This window comes from Balaenoptera physalus (assembly GCF_965194825.1).
Source record: "Balaenoptera physalus genome assembly, chromosome: 10".
NCBI lineage: Eukaryota > Metazoa > Chordata > Mammalia > Artiodactyla > Balaenopteridae > Balaenoptera > Balaenoptera physalus.
The window spans coordinates 65,813,742-65,831,886 of record NC_138889.1 but is presented as its reverse complement, the minus strand read 5'-3'; the positions used below and the strand labels follow the sequence as shown (position 1 = coordinate 65,831,886).

The 18,145-nt window shown below is 35.9% G+C and overlaps 1 protein-coding gene across 1 annotated transcript; it reads right to left on the bottom strand.

Annotated features, from left to right (window-relative positions):
• Window positions 1-1,778: 1,778 nt before the first annotated feature.
• LOC309667681 (olfactory receptor 5P4-like) lies at window positions 1,779-14,403 on the bottom strand. The gene is given in 2 exon segments (XM_082476413.1): window positions 1,779-5,059; window positions 5,063-14,403. Coding segments are annotated over 2 exon segments (936 nt in total). The 5' UTR covers window positions 5,837-14,403; the 3' UTR covers window positions 1,779-4,897.
• Window positions 14,404-18,145: the final 3,742 nt, after the last annotated feature.

Genomic DNA, 18,145 nt, shown 5'->3' with positions numbered 1-18,145 from the left:
TGTTCAACAGTGTGTTATTTCGTTTCCATGTATTTGTGAGTTTTCCCCTTTTCTTGCTGTCATTGATTTCAAGTTTCATTCCACTATGGTTGGAAAATATACTTAGTATAATTTCGATTTTCTTAAATTTATTAAAACTTTTTGTGACCTAATACGTGATCATTCCTGAAGCATATTCCATGTCTGCTTGGGAAGAATGTGTTTTCTTCTGCTGTTGGGTGAAAAGTCCTGTATGTGTCTGTTAGGCCCATTTGGTCTATAGTATTGTTCAAATACACTGTTTCTTTATTGATCGTCTGTCAAGATGTTCTATCCATTATTGAAATTGAAGTATTTAAAAATACTATGATTGTATTGTTGTCAATTTCTCCTTTCAGATTTATCAATATTTGTTTCATATAATTAGGTGTTTTGATGTTGAGTTCATATATATTTATAATTGTTATATTTTCCTGTTGAAGTGATCCTTCTATCATTATGTAATCATCCTCTTTGTTTCTAGAGACAAAAGTCTTTTTGACCTAAAGTCTACTTTGATATTAGCAGAGCCACTAAAGTGAATTTTTTGATTTTTATATGTATCTTGATTTTTTATTCATCCAGCTATTCTTTGTCTTTTTATTGGGGAGTTCAGTCCATTTACATTTAAAGTGATTATTGATGGAGGATTTACTGTTGCCATTTGTTAACTATTTTCAGTTTATCTGATAGTTATTTTGTCCCACTTTTTCTCTCTTGCTGGCTTTCTTCATCTCGTTGTGTGTGTGTTTTTAAATTGATATGTTTTGATTCCTTTCTCTTTTTCTTTTGTGTAACCTCTGTACTTATTTTCTTTGTGGTAACTAAGGAGTTTACATAAAATATGTTACAGTTATAATGATCTGTTTTAAGCTGATAACAACTTTACTACAAAAATTGATCACAAATCTAGTCTCAATTTTTTTTTCAGGTAATTAAATCTTTCATTATACGTCCTTTGTCAATAATATACATAACCTGAATGAATATTGCCAAAATTTTGGAAAATAAACAATATATTTGGAAATAATACCAAAGTTAAGAAAGAAATCATGGTAAAAATTAGATGTGTTCAGTTAGATAACTAAAATACAACACATTAAATCTTACTGGACACCACTAAAACAACAACTATAAGGAAATTTATAACCATCAATGCTATATTGCAAAAACAGACTGAAAACTATTATCAAAATGTCTTTCTCAAGCCTTCTCAAGAATTTAAATAAAGAACTTTAAATTAAACCCAAAGAAGTAAAGAAGAAAATAATAAAGATGAATATAAATTTATAAAATAGAAAATTAATGTACAGAAAGGCACAAATCAAAATTTCATCCTTTGAAAATGCTAATAAAATTGATAAACCACTAGCAAGATTTATTAATATATATAGAAAATACAATATTGGGATGAAAAGAGAACAACATTACAAATCTTACAGAAAATAAAAATAAGATATAATTTTAAAATATAAAGGAATTGCAAAACTAATTTGAAGAATATGTTAACAAAAATGACAAAGAAATAAACTGAGAAACTAAATATTTCTTTATTCATTAATGAAAATGAGCCTTACAGTGAAAAACTTTTCCACAAAAATGGAAAGCCCAGATGGCTTCACCATTGAAGTCTTACAAATATTACAGGAATAAATATCACTGATCCTGTAAAAGTTCTTTTGAGAATAGACAACAAAGAAACCCTTTCCAAATCATTTTTATATTTTGATATCCCCACCTGAAAATTTCATTTCAAGGATGGAAAATGATAGGCCAAATTCTCTCATGAACATAGATGCAAACATCCTAAACCAAGTATTAGCAAATCAAATCCAATGATAATAAAATGGATAAAAAAGCAACCAAAGTTGGGTTTATTCCAGGAATTCTAGATTGATTTAATATTCATAAATCAATCAGAGTTGTACTTGCGTCTCTGAATTAGGATGTACAAGGATGTGAAAAACATTTGATCATATGGTAACAAAATAAACCTTGATGAAATGAAAATCATACCCATATATTCAATGAGTCAGGAGTAGAGGATTCAAGAAAGCCTTGATGAACTGACATCCATATAGGTGAGCAGGTTGCACACCTAAGGACAGGTGCATGGTCCCGTCTGCCATACAGAGACAATTTGAAGGGATGAGAAGGCATCAGCCAATTCTTGGGTGACAGTGTAAATTGTCTGGACAAAGAAATTTAGAAGAAAGCCAAATGCAAAGACAAATCATTTCACCCCCAAATTCCCTTCCCTTATGCTCCAAGGGTTTTACCTAGAAAGCAGCAACAGAGGAGGAGCTGATAATAAGAGAGAAATCATATAGTCCCACACAGCCTCACAGCAAATAAATGTGAGGCCTTTGCCTTTATTGCATTCATAGATGAAAAAAAAAAATCTAAAATTGCTGTTCAACACTTAGTTTCAGAAGTATAAAGCCTCTAGAAGATAACATGAGAGACTATCTTTATGACCTTGGATTAGGCAAAGATTTCTTGAACTTGTCACTAAAACATTAAAGAAAATATTGATAAATTAGACCATTAAAATTAAAAATTTTGTTCATCAAAAGATACAGCTAAGAGAGTGACAAGGCATACTTCAAAATAAGGGTATAGCTTTTATGTATAAATCTGACAAAAGGATTTGTAGACAGATTATAAGAACAAATAAATAACAAAAGTTCAATCTGAGAATAAAATTGGTAAAAGACCTGATGATACATTATACAAAAAAGGACATACAAATAGCTGATAGATATATATATTTTTAAATGCTTAACATAAGAGGCCCAGGGAGATGACAGTGAAGACTGCCTACTTGTTTGTGAAAAATTGTGTCTATCCCTGGATTTTATGGAGATATCCTTTTTTTAAAATAAATATTTATTTATTTACTTGGTTGTGCTGGGTCTTTGTTGCATCAGGTGGGCTCCTTAGTCACAGCTCTAGGGCTCCTTAGTCGCAGCTCTCTGGCTCCTTAGTTGTGGCAGGTGGGCTCCTAGTTGCAGCATGCATGTGGGATCTACTTCCCTGACCAGAGATTGAACCCGGGCCCCCTGCATTGGGAGTGTGGAGTCTTCACCACTGTGCCACAGGGGAAGTCCCGATGTTATCCTTTTTAACAACTGTGGATACATAACTTTTTGTCTACCAAAGTGCTGAGTTACTGGGACTCCTTTAAGCCAGCTCCTTCCATAGATTGTCTTCATATCCCTGACCCTTGAGGTTGGACTGGCCCTTGTGGTTCTTTTTTTTTTTTTTTTGGAGTAAAATTGCTTTACAATGTTGTGTTAGTTTCTGCTGCACAATGAAGTGAATCAGCTATATGTATACCTATATACCCTCCCTCTTGGACCTCCCTCCCATCCTTCCCACCCCACCCATCTAGGTCGTCACGAATTGGGAGATTAGGTTTGACATAAATACACTAAAGTGTAAAATGGATAGCTAGTGGGAACCTGCTGTATAGCACAGGGAGCTCAGCTCGGTGCTCTGTGACGACCCTGTGGTTCTTATTGCAAGATGCCCTCAGCAATAACCATCAGGAAACTTTGAAAGAGACAAGGCTTGTTACTTACAAGTCCTGGAAATCATGTAGCACACCTGGGGTCGCACAGGGTCATGGGATAGAATGAGAGAGAGAGAGATCTTAGGGTTCTGCTTTTATTGGGGTAGAGAATGGGAGCCTAGGGTTTAACGGGCTCACTCTTTATTGGTGACTTTGAAACATAAGAGCAGGAATTTAAAGCAAGTGAAGAGAAAATACAAGTAGTCTAAATGGTCAGTTATCTAAGGAGCTTGGGGGTGGGGATCAGCCTGGTTCTTTAGTTGTGTGGCTGGCAATGTTAATTCAAAATATCTGAAGTGGCTGCCTCAGTCCCTAAAGCTTAAATCTGACACTTGCCTTACCAAAACAAACAAACAAACAAAAGCAACTGTCAGGGCTTATGCTACACACCTAGAATAAGGCAGTGACAGAAGTGGTAGCAATAAACACCTTCTTGAGAGATATTACAAAGAAGGATGGCATGCATATTCCATGTCTGCATCAGCCCAAGCATCTTAATCTGTAATTTTATGCCCTGGAAATACCAACTTGCTTGCTGAAAGAAAGCTCCACTGTGCCTCAGCCCCCTCCGCACCACCACTCCCCAGTAGTTTTTCCTACTACTCAAAGGCTTGTCTGCAAAGGTTCAAAGACAAACCTTTGCAAGCCAACCTTTGCAAACAAACCTTTGAGTAGTAGGAAAAACTTAAGGGAACTCTCAAAGGCTAAGCCTTCAGAGTTCCTTCTTTGTTATCTGGATCTAGTCTCCTGGTGGCAATACTGTGGAATTATTTTGGTCTGGCTTACATTAGGTGGGAATGAAACTTTTCTAGATCCCAGCATCACTATTTCCAAAGATAATGATAACCCTGTATAAGAGAGACCAAGTCTTCCATGGAAAGTAACCTGGCCTGTCAACACCACCATCAATTGCATTTCCAATTGAGTTCATGATACCTTCTGAGATGTTAATTTACAAGGTGATATTTTTTTAAATGTATAATTTAACAGAAGAAAAAGAAAACACCCTCTAATCAGACTCCCTAAATAATGAACAGAGGAGAGGAAAAAGTGAAACTATGTTTCTCCAGGTATCCTCATCCTGAAATATACATACTTAATTTGAACCCAGCAGATTCTTGTGAAAATGCTATACTTCGTGACTCTAGAAAATTATAAATTAAAGTTGGCATTAATCGACATTCAGGTATTTTATATTTAAGATAGTTCTTCACATAAAATAAGACTAATGGACAACGTAAACGCCCATCACATATGTTCCTGAAATTATTGTTTTGTGGTTTCTGGATTCACACTGTATTCATTTCAAAATGACTGATGTATTCTAGCTATCAATTTTCTCATGGTCTCTTTCACCTCTTTGTTCCTCAGACTGTCGATCAGAGGGTTCAACATGAGGATCACCACTGTGTAGAAGACAGACACCACTTTAATATGTTCAGGTGAGTGGCTCGACTTTGGTATGATCTAAGCAAATGTGACTGTCCCATAAAACAAAGTAACTACAGTGAGGTGGGAAGTGCAAGTAGAGAAGGACTTGTGCCTTCCCTCGGTAGAGTTCATCTTCAGGATTGAGTGGAGGATGTACAGATATGAAACTATTTTGGTAAACAGTGTGATTACAATGATTGACCCAGCTGAGATGGCAGAAGATATTTCAGCAACATAAACATGGTTACAAGAAAGCTTCACTAGTGGTGGCAGGTCACAGAAGAAATGGTTGATTTTATTTGGTCCACAGAAAGTCAGACTCAATAAACATCCGATAAATGATGACTCATTCACATATCCTCCCAGATAGGAAGCAATCAGTAAGATGATGCAGACCCTGGGAAACATGTGTGTAGAGTAGAGAAGTGGGAAGCAGATGGCCACATAACGATCATAGGCCATGGCAGCCAACAGGAAGCCCTCAGCTGTTCCAAAGATAACATCAGAGCGAAGCTGAGCTATGCAGCCGGTGACAGGGATAGTAGTTCTTTCTTTTAGGAAACTCACAATCATAATAGGTGTGACTGATGAGGAGTACCCAAGGTCCACAGAGACCAAATGGCTGAGGAAAAGATACATTGGGGTGTGAAGCTGAGGGCTTCTTTGGATTAACATGATTATGCTGATATTGCCCAACATGGTAGCAACATAGATGCCTAGAAAAACCACAAAGAAGATGGAACAAAGTGTAGGATTCTCTGTTAACCCCAAAATAATGAATTCTGTCACCATTGTGTGGTTCCCAAGCTCCATCTTATTTGGAATGATGCCTGTTGAAATAAAAACCAATGGATATTAAAATGAATTGAATGATCTCATAATTAATATATTTACTTTACCAGCCAACCTATCAGAAAATCAAAACATCGACCTCACTTTTGTCTAATGCTTTAACTTTACAAAATGTTTCCAAATGTATTTACATTATGCATGATTTGAGAATATTAATGTCCATTACCTTAAGGCCAAAGGTACTCACAAAGGGACCAATGACTCAGATCAGAACACAGCACTCACGTTTGTATCATTTGATCAATTCAGGTTGTTGAATGAACACTTACAGCAATTGTATTATTAATTGTACTTTAGGTACTGTATAGACCTAACAAAAGAATACATTTCATAGTCATACATGAGTAAGGTATATATTAGAATATGTTGACAAAATGACTACATGTGTATATTATACCAGCCACATGAGAGCAAAAGAGTAATACACAAATGTAAAAAATATCAAGCAGTCTTTTCACCTAACAAAAAATTAATGAGTAGGTTTAATCATAAAAATTCAAAAATTAAAATTAAATCAGATTTTCATTTTAAGACCTACTGTGTACATGAAATATCTGAAAATGTTTTCAGCAGAATACTTGGGTAAACTGTTAAATAAAATTTTTAAATGTTCAGAATACAAAAGTGAGCTTTCATGTGATAAAGGAAATCTCTACCAACCAAAAATGATGTGAGAGTTGATAATCAGCAAAATAAGCTGAACCTGAAATGCAGCTGTCTAGACACATTTGCCAATCTCTACGAGTAAGGACCTGGTGCTTTAATAGCTGTGCAGGCATTGGAAATAAGGGTTTGGTGGGACTGTGCAAGTTGGAGAGTTTAAACTGAGACCTTCATGCCCTTCCCCACATTTCTACTCATAATTCAAGAGTCCTTTCCTTCAGCCTCAGTGTAATGATAGTCTTTAAAATATCCTCTTACTAGTCAAGGGAGATGAGGAGAATTTTCCGTCTCTGCTTAGTCCCTTGGAGAAATAAAACAACAACAACAACAAACTTGTATCTTCAGAAGTAATTGTAATTGGTTTATCCTGATACAGGTTTGGGATTTGACTTTACATTCTTTGTTTAGTGTAAAACCCCAAACTGAATTATCATAAAGTAGTCATACATGAGCAGTAATGTACAACAGATTACTGTAATTCATTAAAGATGTGTTATATCAAAGGTGTATCTGTGGTAGGTTAAAGATGAATGCAAATTTTGTTCTACTACTCCCATTGAGGAAGGAGTCTAATTCTCTACCAATTAAATTTAATCAGGAGTTAGTAACTTGTTTGACAGGCTGAAGTTCTGGGACTTCTGAAGCTAGGTCACAAGAAGCCTTGCAGTTTCCTTTTAGGATTCTTGGAATGTTCATCCTTGGAACCATCCCTCTGGGAACCCATCTGCCATGTTGTGAGGAGCCTAAGTCACCCACCTGGAGTAACAATGTGTAGTTGTTCCAGTTGACAGTTACAGCTGCCCTCCCAGCAGATGGTTAACATCAACAACTAGCCAGTCCTGTCCAGGCATGTGAATGAAGACCCCATCTGGGAATTGGATCTTGTAGCCTCAGCTGTCCCAAGTGATGCCACATGGATCATAGCTAAACCACCTAGATGAACCCTTCCCAATTCCTGACCCATAAAATTGTGAGGAAAAATAAAATGGTTCCTGTAAACCATCTTTTGGTGTAGTTTATCAGCAATAGATAACCAAACATTGCCTGAAAGAGCAAAATGCCAATACTATCTGAAGAGACATATCTTCATCCAAGTCCCAAAGGATCCCACACTGATAAAGCTGCACCAGAGATAAATGAATAATTCAAAATTACCCCACACAAGAAGAAATGAGCCACCATGAATAAAAGTTAGCACAAATAAATAAATAATTGTACCCTAAGGTTTCAGATAATAGAATTATCTAAAACAGAATACAAAATAATTATCTTAAATGTTTAAAGAAATAAAATACATTATTAAAAATCAGAGAAAGATTCAAGATACTATATGAGAAAGCAAATTTTATAAAAGAATAAAAAAGAACTACTAGAAATGAAAAATACTGTCATTTAATTAAAACTCAATAAATAGTTTAAATAGATTAGACACAGCTTAAAAGAAGATATGTAACCTAGAAATAGATGTTAAGGTATTGTTGAGAAACAGAGAGACCAAAAATAAAATTGAATAAATGAAAGAGAAATTACTTGAGAAGATAGAATGAGGAGGCTCATTTTTACATTCAATGGGAGTTCCAGAAGAAAAACTTCGAAGGAATAAGAGAGAGGTAGTTTTTTACATAGACAATGACTGAAAATCATTTTTGATAATGATGAAAAATATGAATTCTCATATTTAGCAAGCACAACTACTGACAAGTAGAATAAATAAAAAGAAATGCTCACATAGTAAAACTAAAAAATAACAATGAAAAAATATTTAAATTAGCCAATGATAATAGATAATAGCCTATGAAATCATGAACATTGAGACTAACAGCAGACCCTTCATCAGTAACAATAGAAACCAGAAGACATTGATGTAATAACTTCAAATGCATGAGAGAAAATAATGACCAGAAAGATTAGCTAAAGCAGAACTACAGTTGTCTGCAGACATTTTTTTCCATCTGAAATTCAATAACTAGAGGTAGCATGAAGAGAATAAATAGAAAGAAAAAATTGCAATATTTATCACAAACAGAACATCAATAAAAGAATTTTCAAGTCAAAGAAGGAAAATGAACCAGAAGGAAGGTCTTAATACACAGGAAGGAATGTGTAAATATACTGGAAAATATGTGAATAAGTATAAATAAACATTGAGTGCATAAAACAGTGATAATTATGATTAATTTGGATGTAATAATAATAATAAAACTAGACTTCTGGATTGAAGGACAGTATATAGGTGTTTAGAAGTTATCACTCCTTCCTAACAAGAATATAAAGCTGAATAAACTGAAAAACCAACAACTCTTCTTAATCCATAAGAGAAGTGACATCACAGGGCAAGCCACTGCCCCCAAAATTGGAGAGACAGACAGGCAGCTACAGAGGATCACAGCTTAGTGGAAAAGAAATCCATGAGCAGAAATCTCCTCAGGAACCAGTACTGGGTTAGGAAACCCTCAAATGTAGTTGATTAATTGCTGGAGGCTCAATGTGGACAAGCTTGAGAAATAAAAACTCCAAGGGGGCTCAGTCATGTGGAGTACCTCACTTATGAGTTTTACCTCCAGGACCTCTTACCATGTCCTCAGAGTGAATATCAGAGAAAAATCCCCTCAGACTTCCAACAGGGGAAGGGAGGAAAGGAACCATTTTGATATATGCCAGAGAGTTCTGTTCTTCTTAACAGGGTCTATCCTCAGGAGAAACTATTTGACCAGAGCCTAACCTACCTGTGATAAGGAAAATACATAACTCTAGCCTCTTCCACTAGGAGAAAGGAATACACAGCTCCAGCCCCTTCTAGCCATTCTGTCCCATCTAAGGAGAAAAACACTGAGAAGCATTGGTGAAATTCATGGTCCAGGGGCATAGGCTCACCAAAAACAGAGACCCAATCATAAGACTGTGGAACACTTCCTCACCCACCCCTGCACACCTTACTACAACATTACTAAAGGCCTATTTACTGAAGTTTCTTTTACCCAGTACATCATGTCTGCCATTTAAAAAAATTCAAAGCATGCTAAAAGGCAAAAAATACAATTTGAAGAGACTAATCAAGCCATCAGGCCCTGAGTCAACTATGGCAGGAATGTTGACATTAGCAGACAAGAAATTTAATTATCAGACTAGGGACATCACTACAGATCCCATATACATCAAAAGGATAATAAAGAAATACTATGAACAATTTTATGCCCATAAATTTGATAACCCAGATGAAATGAACAAATCCCTTGAACACAATCTGCTAAAACTCACTCAAGAAAAAACAGATGATCTGAATAGGCTTATATCTGTTAAAGATATGGAATCAATAATTAATAACCTTCCAAAACAGAAAGCACCGTATCCAGATGGGTTCACTGGTGAATTCTATCAAACACTTAAGGAAGAAATCATACCAATTCTCTACAATCTCTTCCAGAAGATAAAATCAGAGGGAATACTTCCTAATTCATTCTATGAGGCCAGCATTACCCTAATACCAAAACTAGACAAATACAATACAAGTAAAGAAAACTATAGAACCGTATTTCTCAAGAATATAGATGCAAAAATCCTCAACAAAACAGTAAATTGAATCCCACAATATATAAGGAACAAAACTACATATTCCAGAAGTGTTTGAGCAAACATGACATGGGGAGAAAAAAAACCTCTCATAATACATAGATGATATCATAGTCTGATCTATATAGAAAATTTTGAAGAGTGTATAAATTAATTACTCTGATTAAAAAGTTTAGCAATGTTTTTGGATATAAGATCAAAATTTTAAAATAAATGACAAAATTCCACTTCCAGAAAGATGGAATAGTACATTTCCCTATTCCTACTGTTAAGAATAATTTTAAACCCTGGATATCATATATGAAATAAGCATAAGGAGACTCTAAAAGGTGGAGAATGGAATACAGACTGGCTAGGAACCCCAGGACCAAAAGAATGACATAGAAGTGAGTTGCCAGGCTTTTCTTTTTGTTTCTTGTATCCCAGACTTGGGGCTGACAAAGCCAGCAACTTAAAAACACCAACAGGTGGAGACCAAAAAATAGTCCCAACAAAGTTTAGCTCTTTCTAGCCAAAGAACTGGAGAGGAGGCAGCCCAGTAAGACAGAAAACTTTTGGACAATAACTGTTCTACTCCAGCTGAATATCACGCGCGCACAAAAATCCAAGCCTCACTCCCGCCAGAAAAGGATGAATGCGGAGCCTAGACTTCCATATTCACCAGAATATAATGAGGTATCTCAACCTTCTGCTAGGATGGTGTCAGAAAAGACTGAGTAGGAAGCTAAAACTTTCATCTCTGCCTGTGCCCCTCAGACCACACTGTCAGTGGAGACCACGTGGGGAACATAAACTTCTATCCCCATCTGACAGTAATAAGGTAGCACCCTCACTCTCCACCTTTCCCCAGCAGAGCAGTGTTGGAGGAGGCCAGTTGCACAGAAGATTTAAGGGGGGAAAAAAAAGTTTTAAGGAATATCCAGAGTCTCATAATGTAATACCTGAAAGTCAAGGACTCAGCTGAAAATCACTCATTGTAACAAGAACCAGAAGAATATCAACTTGAATGAGAAAAAACAATCAACAGTCATTAACACCAAGATGATAGAGATGTTGGAATTATCTGACAAGGATTGTAAAGTAGTCACCATAAAAATGCTTCAACAAGCAATCAAAAACATAATTGAACTATTTTTTTAAATAGAAAGTCTCAGCAGAGAAATAGATATAAATAAGATGCAAATGAAAATCTTGGAACTGAAAAATATACCTCCGATTAAAAACTCAATGAATGAACTCAACAGCAGAATGGAGGGGATCTAGGAAAGAGTCACTAACATAGTGGCTAGAACAAAAGAAAGAACCCATTCTAACACTGAGAGAAAATAGACTGCAAAAAATGAAGAGAGACTCAGGGAACTGTGGAACTATAACAAAAGATCTAACATTTGTGTCATCAGAGTCTTAGAAACAGAGGAGAAAAAAGGTGGTGTTGAAAAAATATTTGAAGGAATAATGGCTTAAACTTTTTCATATTTGGCAAAAGACCCAAAACTATACATTCCAGAACGTTTGAGCAAACCACAAAAGTATAAACCCGAAGACACATCTACACCAAGATACATCATAATCAAATTTCTGAAAACTAAGGACAAAGAAGAAATTTGGAAACTAGTGAGAGAGAAATGGCACGTTACCTATAGCAGAAAACCAATTCAAATTATAGCCGAGTTCTTATCAGAAACTACAGAGGTCAGAAGGAGAATTTTTAGGTGCTAATGAAAGAAACTGTCAACCATGAATTCTATATCCAGCAAAAATATCTTTCAGGAATGAAGAGAAAATTGAGACATTCTCATATGAAGGGAAACTAAGAGAACTGATTACCAACAGACATAAGCTAAATTAATGGCTAGAGGAAGTTCTTTAAATATAAAATAACTAATAAAAGAAAGAATATTAAAACATCAGGAAGCAAGAAAGTAAAACAGAAGTTAAAATATGGATAAACAAGATATTCTCCTTCTTCTCCTTAAGTTTTCTAAATGATGTTTGATGATCATAGCAAAAACTATAAGACTGTCTGATGTGGTTCTTAACATATGTAGAAGAAATACTTAAAACAACTGTAGTGTAATAAACAGGGGAGAGTAAAGAGACAGAGACATAAAGGGGGGAAAGGCTTCTACTCTTCACACCCATTCATATGATTATGGCATAGATTTTGTCATTATCAATAAATTTATCAATTCCAAAATAACAATTTCAGACATTCCACTCTCTCAGTGTCAACTCTAGGTCCATTATTCAAAATTTCATTGGTCCCACTGGAAGCACCAATCATTGATGCAACCATATTTTCAAACTCTGCCCTCTATTATGTCTCCACATCACTTCTTACCTACTTAGGATTCCACAAATCATCATTATAATCATTCCTATGGTTACATCTCAATTTCCTTGCTGCTCTTCTCTTTTATTCTTATAAAAGTGATTGAAAGCACTTTGCAGCTTACTCTACACCTATACTCTAATATCAAACTGTGTCTTGAGAAAAACACACAAATATGTTGACTGGTATCACTTTAAGTTATGACCACAATCTTCAAGTTTGCCTACATAGATGTCCAGTTATACTATATTTTCCTAGTAAATTCAATTTTTTATCCTTCCATTCCAACCTCATGTCTCATAAAGAGTGAGTAAACTGTGGCCTACAGAGATTAGAAAAGTTTGTCATTGTCATACATATTATTGTTAACTAAGCTGAAAACTGGAACCTATGTTCCATTCCTTAATTGATGACTACAGCTGAAGAGCACATAGCTTCCAAGCAATTGTCCAAAGAAGAAAATCATGTATCAGAATGCATACTGGATTCATTATATCTAGGAAAATATCTAAAAGGCACAAATTATTTTTTCATTTAAAAATATTTATTGAGTGCTTTCTGTTTATCAGACACTCATCTAGGTATTTGTGAGTTTCTGCTAAAAGAGACAAGAACACTGCCCTCTTCTGTTGTACATTCTATTGTGGAGGGCAGACAATGCAAAAAGAAGGGGAAAAAAGTAAATAAGCAAGAAACTTTAGACAATGATAAGTGCTATGCAGAGAACAAAAATAAGGTGATCTGATAGTGAGTTTGTGGCTAATTTTAAATTGGTCAGGAGAAACCTCTATGTAGAGGGAGCATTTAAAATAAAGCATAAATGACACAAAACAACCATGTGAAGATGAAGGTTAAACATTATTCTAAGTCAATGGGAACAATGCAAAGTCTTAATCAGAATGTCGTACTCTAATTTACATAATAAGATAACTCCAGCAAATCTAGGGGAACTAAATTGTAGAGGAGTAAGAGAATTAACAGAAAGCCCTGCTAGAATGTTGTAGTAGTCCAGGTGCAATATGGTGCTGGCTTGGGGACAGTAATAAGGAATGAGGATAGTGGACATATTAGGGAAATATTTGATGTGTTAAAGAGGAATATATACTTGAGTCAGGGGAAATGTGAAGAGAATGACAGTAAAAGATTTTTTTTTTTTTTAACATCTTTATTGGAGTATAATTGCTTTACAATGGTGTGTTAGTTTCTACTTTATAACAAAGTGAATCAGTTATACGTATACATATGTTCCCTTATATCTTCCCTCTTGCGTCTCCCTCCCTCCCACCCTCCCTCTCCCACCCCTCTAGGTGGTCACAAAGCACCGAGCTGATCTCCCTGTGCTATGCGGCTGCTTCCCACTAGCTATCTATTTTACATTTGGTAGTGTATATATGTCCATGCCACTCTCTCACCCTGTCACATCTTCCCCTTCCCCCTCCCCATATCCTCAAGTCCATTCTCTAGTAGGTCTGTGTCTTTATTCCCGTCTTGCCACTAGGTTCTTCATGACCTTTTTTTTTTTCCCCTTAGATTCCATATATATGTGTTAGCATACTGTATTTGTTTTTCTCTTTCTGATTTACTTCACTCTGTATGACAGACTCTAACTCCATCCACCTCACTACAAATAACTCCATTTCTTTTCTTTTTATGGCTGAGTAATATTCCATTGTATATATGTGCCACATCTTCTTTATCCATTCACCCGATGATGGACACTTAGGTTGCTTCCACGTCCTGGCTATTGTAAATAGAGCTGCAATGAACATTGTGGTACGTGACTCTTTTTGACCTATGGTTTTCTCAGGGTATATGCCCAGTAGTGGGATTGCTGGGTTGTGTGGTAGTTCTATTTTTAGTTTTTTAAGGAACCTCCATACTGTTCTCCATAGTGGCTGTATCAATTTACATTCCCACCAACAGTGCAAGAGTGTTCCCTTTTCTCCACACCCTCTCCAGCGTTTATTGTTTATAGATTTTTTAACTGTTCATTTTTTTTTTTAAATATTTATTTATTTATTTATTTATTTTTGGCTGTGTTGGGTCTTCGTTTCTGTGCGAGGGCTTTCTCCAGTTGCGGCAAGCGGGGGCCACTCTTCATCGCAGTGCGCAGGCCTCTCATTATCGCGGCCTCTCTTGTTGCGGAGCACGGGCTCCAGACACGCAGGCTCAGCAATTGTGGCTCACGGGCGCAGCCGCTCCGCAGCATGTGGGATCCTCCCAGACCAGGGCTCGAACCCGTGTCCCCTGCATCGGCAGGCAGACTCTCAACCACTGTGCCACCAGGGAAGCCCTATAGATTTTTTGATGATGGCCATTCTGACCGGTGTGAGATGATATCTCATTGTAGTTTTGATTTGCATTTCTCTAATGATTAATGATGTTGAGCATTCTTTCATGTGTCTGTTGGCAATCTGTATATCTTCTTTGGAGAAATGTCTATTTAGGTCTTCTGCCCATTTTTAGATTGGGTTGTTTGTTTCTTTGATATTGAGCTGCATGAGCTGCTTGTAAATCTTGGAGATTAATCCTTTGTCAGTTGCTTCATTTGCAAATATTTTCTCCCATTCTGAGGGTTGTCTTTTGGTCTTGTTTATGGTTTCCTTTGCTGGGCAAAAGCTTTTAAGTTTCATTAGGTCCCATTTGTTTATTTGTGTTTTTATTTCCATTTCTGTAGGAGTTGGGTCAAAAAGGATCTTGCTGTGATTTATGTCATAGAGTGTTCTGCCTATGTTTTCCTCTAAGAGTTTGATAGTGTCTGGCCTTACATTTAGGTCTTTAGTCCATTTTGAGTTTATTTTTGTGTATGGTGTTAGGGAGTGTTCTAATTTCATACTTTTACATGTACCTGTCCAGTTTTCCCAGCACCACTTATTGAAGAGGCTGTCTTTTCTCCACTGTATATGCTTGCCTCCTTTATCAAAGATAAGGTGACCATATATGCGTGGGTTTATCTCTGGGCTTTCCATCCTGTTCCATTGATCTGTATTTCTGTTTTTGTGCCATTACCAAACTGTCTTGATTACTGTAGGTTTGTAATATAGTCTGAAGTCAGGGAGTCTGATTCCTCCAGCTCCATTTTTCGTTCTCAAGATTGCTTTGGCTATTCGGGGTCTTTTGTATTTCCATACAAATTGTGAAATTTTTTGTTCTAGTTCTGTGAAAAATGCCAGTGGTAGTTTGATAGGGATTGCACTGAATCTGTAGATTGCTTTGGGTAGTAGAGTCATTTTCACAATGTTGATTCTTCCAATCCAAGAACATGGTATATCTCTCCATCTATTTGTATCATCTTTAATTTCTTTCATCAGTGTCTTATAATTTTCTGCATACAGGTCTTTTGTCTCCTTAGGTAGGTTTATTCCTAGATATTTTATTCTTTTTGTTGCAGTGGTAAACGGGAGTGTTTTCTTAATTTCACTTTCAGATTTTTCATCATTAGTGTATAGGAATGCAAGGGATTTCTGTGCATTAATTTTGTATCCTGCTACTTTACCAAATTCATTGATTAGCTCTAGTAGTTTTCTGGTAGCATCTTTAGGATTCTCTGTGTATAGTATCATGTCATCTGCAAACAGTGACACCTTTACTTCTTCTTTTCCGATTTGGATTCCTTTTATTTCTTTTTCTTCTCTGATTGCTGTGGCTAACACTTCCAAAGCTATGTTGAATAATAGTGGTGAGAGTGGGCAACCTTGTCTTGTTCCTGATCTTAGTGGAAATGGTTTCAGTTTTTCACCATTGAGGAAAAAGAGAAGAAGCTCAAGTAAACTGCAACTACCTATAGTTTTGAGGTCATTCCAGCATCCCAGTAAGAAATAAGCCAGACCACTGAAAAAGCAAGTACAAAACAATGAAAAAAATCAGCAAGTACTATCAGATGTCAAATAGTACTTCAGAAGTACTGCTATCAAATATCAAAAGCCTGCTACTTGAGGGAGAAGAAATATAATTGATTTTGACAGGAACAGAGTTGACCGTGTGTAGACTCCTGAATTGTCAACTGGAATATTTGCTACTTTTTAAAAGACCCCAACATTGAAAATTTTTTTACTAAATATACAGGTAAATAACTTTCTGTACCTTATTTTTAACCCAATTCTTAGTCAACTATGAAAACCTTATACTCTATGAAGTGATGATTAAAACTAATGCATTTAATCAGTTGTTCATATAAAGTAACTTCATAATAATAATGTAAGAATGCTAAATCTCTGACTTCATTAATGAGTCCCAGGATTGTGTCGGAGGTTCAAAAGACACAAATCTGGAATAAATCTTATATTTTTATAAGAAAATATATACATGAAAGACTCATATGAATTCAAAATATGATATGAATCCCAGTATGATGTGGAAAGCATGACATACAGTGCTACAATGAAAATAAAAGATTTCAGTGCCAAAAGCTCTAAGGATAAAATCCAGGTCTGCCACTTACTAACTAGGTGATCTTGGAAAAGTTACAAAACCCTTTTGAGATGGAATTTCCTTATTTTAAAAATTGAGATAACAATAATATTTACCTCACAAGGTCACTGTGTTAAATGGTATATGTTAATACACCGAGCAATTGATGGCAATGAATGAATAATCCATAAATGAGGATCACTTCAAATAAGCAAATATAAGCTTCCACTACAAGTGCAAAGGACACTTATAAATCAGTAACAATGTATGAACGTTACCTGCTTAATATTATGATGGGGACAAACTCCCGGAATCATCTCTGTACAACAGGGCTTATTTTTGCAGGATTTAGGACCATTTGGAGTACAAGAAAGACCATAAATGCCCCAGCATCAGACATGCACAGGTTTGTTAATATCCTATTGAAAATCCAATGGGAGAAAATCCAATGAGATTGAGAAAATCAGATGTTTATATGTTCCTACATGATTATGCTTTCTGAGATATTTATTAAGGTCTCAAGGGCTTCATTTATTCTCTTCATTATTTTTATACAGTTATTATAACTACAAAGATCTAATTAGGTTTGAAACTTGATTTGGACCAACATAATTAATGTGGGCTATGCTGTGATCATCTGTGACATTTCTGAGAAGCAACCATGACAAGGTACCTGGAACTATTTTCTTGAGCACGGTCCTGTGGTTCCTGTTTAGCTGCACCTATGGAAACTTCAGGAAGAGCCAGATGCTTTTCTCTGCGTCAGAGTGACCCATGATTTAATTCAACTTTGGCATTTCCCACTTATCATAGTGTTTTCCTCAAACCCTGGACTCTTGAGATAGATAGATATCCAGTTATCAAAGATACTTCTTCCTTATAACAAAAAAGCACACTCATAAATATAGAGAACAAATTAGTGGTTACTAGTGGAGAGAGGGAAGGGGGAGGGGCAGTGTAGGGATAGGGGAGTAAAAGGTACAAACAATTAGGTATAAAATAAGCTACAAGGGTATATTGTACAAAGTGGGGGATATAGCCAATATTTTATAATTATAAATGGAGTATAGTCTTTAAAAATTGTGAATTACTATATTGTACATCTGTAACTTATATAATATTGTACAACAACTGCACTTCAATTTTTAAAAAAATTTATTTATTTTATTTTTGGCTGTTTTGGGTCTTCGTTGCTGTATGCGGGCTTTTCTCTAGTTGCAGTGTGCAGGCTTCTCATTGCGGTGGCCTCTCCCATTGTGGAGCACGGGCTGCAGGTGCGAGGGCTTCAGTAGTTG